The sequence below is a fragment of the Epinephelus moara genome, chromosome 7 (assembly GCF_006386435.1).
Source record: "Epinephelus moara isolate mb chromosome 7, YSFRI_EMoa_1.0, whole genome shotgun sequence".
NCBI lineage: Eukaryota > Metazoa > Chordata > Actinopteri > Perciformes > Serranidae > Epinephelus > Epinephelus moara.
The window spans coordinates 14,932,097-14,940,164 of NC_065512.1; the positions used below are offsets into that span (position 1 = coordinate 14,932,097).

The window sequence follows — 8,068 nt, forward strand, 5'->3', positions numbered from 1 at the left end:
TGTGATCCCAGTTGACACTGGGCGAGAGGCGGGGTACACCCTGGACAGTGTCACCAGACTACCGCACCGCACATTCACACCTACAGGTAATTCTGAGTCACTAATTAACCTAATCTGCATGTCTTTGGGAGGAAGCCCGAGAACCTGGAGAAAACCCATGCTGACACAGGGAGAACGTGCAAACTCTGCACAGCTTCCCCACCCTGGGGTTCTGACCAGGAATCCTCTTGCAGTGAGGTGACGAAGCTAACCACCACATAAAATCTTAATCTGAAAGGTAACTACAGCTGCTAGAGGAACAAAGTTGCATAAAATAGAAATACTCAAGTATCCCAAAGTACAGTGCTTCAGTCTGCATTTTATATAAAACATTTTATTTTTATACGTTACAATTTGTTATGAGTCATTTACACAGCTGCACGGTATGATAACACTGTTAAAGTGGTGAAACAGTTATCAGTATAAAAAGAATATGTTCATATATTAAAACATTTGAGACAAACATGATTTACATCCTACGACTGTTAACGTCTTCACAGTTATTTACATGACAGAATACTGTGTGGGGTGATTGGCCGTTTGTCCAGGTGGCAGATGGAGGACGTATGCAGACACTTAAAAAAGCATGCATATAAAAACACAATGGAATATGCAGATTGCAAAAGGCATGACACTGTCACAGGAGTCTGCTTCACTGGTGTTTGTCACCTGTGTGGACCTCTACAATAACAGCAAAGAAGCACGTAATGTAAACAAGAAGCTAGGACATGATCTACGTGTCTGATTCTGACGGTCACACCGGCCGACAACAATCTAAAACCTACAGATCGTAATCAGCTGCAGCTGTGAGGGTCCACTCGAGGGACAAGAGGGATCAAGCAGAACAAGTCCAGAGAGGAACATGTGAGAATACCAAAGAAAACACTGGGATTAGTCTGTCAGACGGTTTTTCAGATTGAGGAGCAGGATCAGGGCCAAACAAGTAGTCACAGGGCAGATCGTTTTTTAAAGAATCGCTGGTAACCTTGAGGTTTTTTCAGCAGGAGACACAGCTTGAGGTTGTCTCTCCAACTAGCACATGTTGTTTATCAGCCTGCTTTTCCTGTTCCCTCAGTTGCATTACATATGACATCTGAAAGCAGACCATTTGATCAAATCCCTGGGATGCTTGGCCCCGCAGCATTTTTCCACTGAAACGTGTTTTCACTTATTTCTGAATCTCAGAGCTATAGAGGGTTCATGCTCTCTGCTTTTCTCCCATCACCACTGTTTTTACTTTGTCATGTCTACCACGTCGTACATTTACAAACACACAGCGAAGCTTCTGATGGATGGAGCCATTAAAAAGGCAGAGAAATCACCTGCCAGGAGAAAAGTAGCTGGAATAATATTCAGATTGTGAAAGGCTGCTTTTACATTGATGAACAGCAATAATATATACACCATCACTACATTTGGCCATCTTAAAGGAATAGTTTGACATTTTGGGAATTGCATTAAATGTTGGGCTACAGCAAGCAGCTTTTTGGCTTAGCACAAAGACTGGAAACAGGTGGAAACAGCGAGCCTGGGTCTGTCCAAAAGCACTTCTAACGTTCCCTCAATAACACGTTATATTTTATTTGTTTAATATGCAGGGCCTACATGCTTATATTGGCAAATTTTGTTACATGTGGACAGAGTCAGGCCAGCTGTTTCCACCTGTTTCCAGCCTTTATGCTAAGCTAAGCTAACAGCAGTAGCTTCATATGTACTGGACAAATATGAGAGTCATCTCAGCCTATAATAGAAAGATAATAATGTTTGACTATTCATTTAATGTACAGTAGTTCATACAGAGCTGATCCACCGGTGTTGATTTTAAATTGTAAATATTTTAAAATTAAGATAGCACCATTGACTAAAAGAGAGCCACTCGCGTCTCTCTGAGAAAACATAAAGAGTAAATTTCATATATCTTAAATATCTTAACATCTAAAGCCCAGTTCAGACCAAAGATTTGTGACAAGACAAAACCCTTTCAGAACGCTGCAGAGAAAAGTTGCAGCGGTGTGAACTAGCCGTCTAAGCTCCACTCAAGCTGGCTGATGGTGTCACCTGCAACTCAACTGGTCACATCGCCGGCAGCTGGTTTTAAAACGCAAGGCTGCTCGCAGATTTCAACAGCCAATTGGCTTGTAGTGAAGTCCGCTGAGGAACTCGATGTCGGACGGTGGGTAGCTGCTGCTGCCATCTGTATGTGCTTATGCCCCCCTCACACACACATTCTCATTGACTAATGAGATTGGTGCTGGTTATTCATATTATTGTGGCGTATATATCCTGAATACAGTCCATCTGATGCTTGTTTTTTACAGTTCCAAATGCAGCTGTAGCCAGTATCTCACTATCACTATCCTCAATCATATTTTAAGAAGCTATAAATTATATTCAGCCACAAAATAAGCCTGAAAAGCTGGAAATCAGAACATAAGTACAGAGAGCTGTTGCAGTTAGATGATACACCATTTCATGTAGTTGCATTGGTGTGAACTGGCAGGTTCTTAGAACATTACAGAACAGCGCATCGCAAGTAGTTGCCTGTTTCAACTCATCTCAACGCGAATCTGTGGTCTGAACTGGGCATAAAAGGGGACCTGTCATGCTCATTTTCAGGTCCATACTTGTATTTTGGGTGTCTAGTGGAACATATTTACATGCTTTAATGTAAAAGAAAACATTCCTCATACTGTCTGTACTGGAATACCTGTATTCACCCCATCTTTTTGAAACATTTAGCGCCTGTCTGTTTACGACACCCTCCTAAAAAAGCCCAGTCTGTTCTGATTGGTCAGCGTAATCTGGTCTTCTGTATCTCAGCATCTCTGCACTGTCATTGCAGCCAGGAGAATGACTGTAACAGTGAATAACCAACCAGACATGTTCCAGCAGAAACATGATCCAAATCAGGGACAAATTAATAACATTAACAATCAAGATTACAGGTTTCCCTGACATTAGCATATTGCTACTTGTAGCAGTGTACTTGCAGCTAGGGAATGATCATGTATGACGCCACTTTCTCCAATGAAAAATCACCAGTTAGAGCTTTTAAACACAACTGGACATGTTTGAGCAGGGATTTTATCTTAAATTGGGAAGAAATTAAAGATATCTGCAGCCAAGATTACATGTTTTCCTGACGTTAGCAGGCAGCAACATGTACCAGTGTACTTGCAGCCATAAAATATCCTGTGAAAAACCACCAATCAATGCTTCTAAATCAAAATCTTCACAACCAGACATGCTTCAGCAGGAATGTGATAAGAAATCAGGGACATATTAACAACATTGCCAACAAAAATTACATGTTTCCCTGGCGTTAGCAGATAGCTACATGTAGCAGTGTACTTGCAGCCATAAAAAATCCTGTGAAAAACCACCAATAAATGCTTCTAAACCAAAATTTTCACAACCAGTCATGTTTCAACAGAAATATGATCCAAAATCGGGGACGAATTGACAACATCGCTATCAAAGATTACATGTTTCCCTGATGTTAGCATGAAGCTTCTTGTAGCAGTGTATGTAATGTAAACACTTGCCGTAGCGTGGTTGGAGCAGATGACCATATAACAAAATCTGTCCCAAGCTAACGATCTCATGCCTTAAGTTTTTGCATACAGGGATTATTTTATACAATTACCTCATTATTTAAAACTTTGGCCACGTTTAACATGAACATCTGACATTCTACAATTATATAGAAAATACAGAAAAGCATGATAGGTCCCCTTTAACTAGCAAACATACCAACGGCAACACTATATACATATTCACAGTTTTAAGTTCTTCCCTTTAAAAGAATGGATAGTTATGACATGATGACACAAAACTCGATATTTGACTAAACAACAGTACTAGCGTAGACAGAATTGTGATGAACATTTCAAGTAATAGGATGCGGTCCAGTTTTCCCATGAAAGGAGATGTCCAGCAGATGAGCAGCAAACACTCGATGTCACAACCAGCTCACCCAGTCAAGAGAAGGCACAAAAGAAGGAAGAAGAAGAGTCAACACTTCAGGGACGTACGCAGAGAGACAGACAGAGCGAGGTCGTTGGTCAGGAAAGTAAAGAGCAGCGTGCTGAATGACAGTCCATCTCAAACAGTCCATGAGCGCACAGTGCCATGATGAAGAAAGTGGAGAGTCTTGACAGGGAGCTTCAGTTTTTAACAGAGAGGCAAGTTTCTGTGCAGCAGGAAAAAGTGAGTCAGTTTGCAGAGTCCACATTTTTATATGTATGAGATACATCTAATACACACACTACAGTCTAGTTTTTTTCTGAGTGGCAGTGTCTTTTATCAATTGTTTCCAGTGAGGAGAGATTGTTTTCGGCAGCATGCATCTCCTAGAGAAAAAGCACAGCACCCAGCATCTTTTTTAGAGTACTCTGGCTTTTTTGTGCGACCACTCCGAGCGCTTAACTCACTCAACTTTTCAGAAAGACGCTGTTGTCACTGCCGCTCCTTTAGCTACTGTCTATCCCAAGCTATACGTTATGTCCGTCAGAAACTATCACAACAAGGACAGAAAAGCCCATTTGTGGGAGCAGTTTGCCCAAACACTGAATGTTGCTGGTGAGTGTTGGGCTTTTATCACTGTATACGCTGTAAGCTTGTTGTGAGCTCTATTGTCAACCCTGTAGCATGACATTAGCTAACTAGCTAGCATCAATGTGTAGATATTGTTGTCACAGAAACAAAACCCTCATGTAGCATGTCCAAAAAAAAGCAATGGGAGCACTTTTTTATGAAGCCCTGGGATGATGCCAAAGAAAAACACTATCAGATTTATTATACATGGACACACGCCTTGAAGCTCTTAGGAAATACAATATTCTATTCTGTTTATGAGGCTGCAATATGCTGTAAGCCCACTTGAGATTGAACTGATGGGAAATAAGCTTGATTGGTTTCTTAAGAGAGAAGGTTGATACCACTCTCGAAATGGAGAAACAGCTGGCCTGGCTCTGTCCAAAGGGAAAACAATTGGTGCAAAAATCAAGTTGCAAAACAACAATTTGTGGTTTTACAGGAGATAAGTGCTGGAATTTTTCCTGATCTGGAGCAATGACTTTCTGTATACGGATTGGTCAGGCAACATAACCCCCAATAAAACTGCAGTGTGTTGTTTTAAGATTTTGTTTTTGCACAGAATTAATAAACAAGATGTAGTGTGTTAATCAGGGCAGTGGTTCTCAAACTTTCTGTGGCCAAAGCACCCCAAACGGCAAGTCAAATTCTCAAGGCACACCTGTATTAAGATCTGTGCACAATGACTTCTATAACATGTGTTATCACTCTTATCATAACATAAGACAATAAAATTAAGAACAAATACGACAGGTAGCTTTTGTGATACTGTCTACTGACAGTTTTTTTCGGTTTTCTTTTGTTGGTAGGTTGTGTTCGCTGGTGCTTTGTTATTTGTTGCATACCATAAAGCGATCCATTGTCCCACTCATGGCTTTCTCCTTTTAAATGTTACCATCCCTCACACTGGCTGCCAATCTGGGCATTTGATGTGTCACACACTAATGTGCGAATAGGAACAAATATTTTCCCAGTTAAGGTATTTTTAAAATAAATTAAAGTAAATTTTTTAGCCAGAGTTTGTCTCTTTATCAGGAAATGGGTGTGCACAACATGCTGATCCAGTAATTCATAACTTTTTTGTATAGGCCCAGTTGAATATTGCAATACTAATTTTTGTTTATCACAAAATCCAACAGAACACCTGGGTTGGCATCACAGCACACCATTTGAGAACCACTGAATTCGTGCACCATAGAAGGGCTGGTAGGCAGATTTTGTTACCTTTGGACTGCCAGGCTAACTGTTCCCATCTGCTTATGGTCTTTATGCTAAGCTAAGCTAAGAAAGCAAATTAGTGTATTTCCCAAAGGTTCGTACTATTCCTTTAAATCTTCCGTCATGCATACTTACGTGTATTATGTATATTATAGTTATATGTTCAAAACTGCAGAAGCTACACCCCCTTTGCTCTTTAGTCCATATGCAACCAGATCATAATTTGTCTCTTTTCCGTTTCTTTTCCAAAAACAAAGTCTTGGCATGTACATAGCCCCACATTAAGTATTTCACTGTCTTTTAATCCCCACTGACTCTACAGTAGCTGATAACATTGACAAAGATCATCAGAGGACTTGTAATTGAAATTACGTACTTGTAACAGAGTCCTAAAATAGAAAGAAATACCTTGTTTACAGTAGAGCTTCATGTGTGCACCGAGGAGCTCTCTCTGCGGGTATCCACGACGCTGCAGCACATAAAAACAAAAACACATTAGATTTCATCTTCCTACTGTAATTGGTTACTTCACTGCACAAACAAGTGCCTACAACTTATCTCGGGTTTATCTGGCATGAAGAATCTCCATGGCACAGACGGCGGTGATCTACAGCCAGATACGACTTAAAAACACCCACCGCTTTAACACACAGACACAGTGCTACTGCCAGACTGTTGGCAGACAGAGGAATGTCTGTGTCTCCTAATGGTTTCTGTCTCATTGTATCAGCTCCGGGCCTGATTGGTGAAGATCTAAGGATGATAAATTTGTTTCCACACTGGTTTGGCATGACTTGAACTTTTGGTCATCCTCCAGCGCCTTTTTTTTTTTTTTCAGCACAATCTCGCCAGACTCCTGTATCTCAAACTCACTTCCCTTTTTCCCTCTCTCACATCCTGGTGCGTTTGGTCCATGTGTTTATCTCATTGCAGTCTAAAAGGAAAAACAACAGAGGCACTCACGCTTGATGATGCCGTACAAAGTCTGCAAACTGCCGGTCCTTTGCGTAGAGCTCAATAATGCGTATCCTGTCTTGGATTTCCTGCAGAAACACATGGTATCAGTCGGGAGGGAGCATTACATCATAGGCAGATAAAAAAACAAACTGAACAGGCTGTGGCTCAACCAAAATGTGACATTAGGCACTCAGAAAAAATATATAATGGCTTCCTATTTAAGAGCAAATAAAGCCAGCTGGTAATATACCAAGACTTCCCAATTCAGATTCTTGTCAGGTAAACTTTTGATGTGGGAAATGACAGTGATGTATCCCATCCTGGGCGCATCTTCTACCTGCATTTCAGTACAACTGTATAAATTTTTCTTTATGAAATGAGAGAAGACATCTCCATGACTTGGTGTACATCCACACGAAGCCGGTTAATGTAATAATACTTATTTTTCTCCATTTCAGATCAGTAAGCTATGCAGTATTATATAGAGTAGTTAGAAGGGCCCCAGCTGCACCATTAAAGTCATGACACATAAATGCATTACTAATCATAATTCAATATAAAAAACTATTATATCATTCTAATATGGGCCAACTGCAAAATGAGTTCATTTGTTTTGGTACATTATGTATATTTTAGTGCGTGTACCTTGTACTTTTTCCAAAAGGAAACTTATTTTTGAACCTGGACCCTATTTTCTCATGTTTTTGCATCTATGTGACTAATACGGAGATGACAATTTTTGAAATTAGTCCAGTATTGAGAGAGCGATAGAGCTGCAGCGATGAAACAGGCTGCAATGTAATCACGCAGACTGGCTACTCACGTAGCATTGGGCCGGCTCAAACCAGGGTCTGACAACAACACAGCTGTGCTCCATTGACTCTANGGACCCTATTTTCTCATGTTTTTGCATCTATGTGACTAATACGGAGATGACAATTTTTGAAATTAGTCCAGTATTGAGAGAGCGATAGAGCCGCAGCGATGAAACAGGCTGCAATGTAATCACTATGGGCTACTGACCCTTCATAAAGTCGCACCACCAGACGCAGACTGGCTACTCACGTAGCACTGGGCCGGCTCAAACCAGGGTCTGACAACAACACAGCTGTGCTCCATTGACTCTAATGCAGTCATTTCAGATTTCCTTCATTTTCAGGCTGGTTTTGTGGATTTGGAGCTAAATGTTGTGCCTGGGGCACGTCGTGTATTAATGATACTCGTTACCTGGAGAGGTTGGATAAAGATATACGTTTCT

At 40.8% G+C, this 8,068-nt stretch overlaps 1 protein-coding gene across 1 annotated transcript in view; it reads right to left on the bottom strand.

The window, feature by feature from the left end:
- Positions 1 to 428: 428 nt before the first annotated feature.
- The window catches only part of impg2a (interphotoreceptor matrix proteoglycan 2a), a 37,339-nt gene continuing 29,699 nt past the window's right edge, over positions 429 to 8,068 (bottom strand). Inside the window, exons 20-22 of the mRNA XM_050049671.1 lie at positions 6,817 to 6,896; positions 6,262 to 6,322; positions 429 to 4,231 (exon numbers count right to left, since the gene is read on the bottom strand). Coding sequence (XP_049905628.1) covers positions 6,280 to 6,322; positions 6,817 to 6,896 — 123 coding nt within the window. The 3' untranslated portion in view covers positions 429 to 4,231; positions 6,262 to 6,279. The remainder of the gene's footprint in view (positions 4,232 to 6,261; positions 6,323 to 6,816; positions 6,897 to 8,068) is intronic.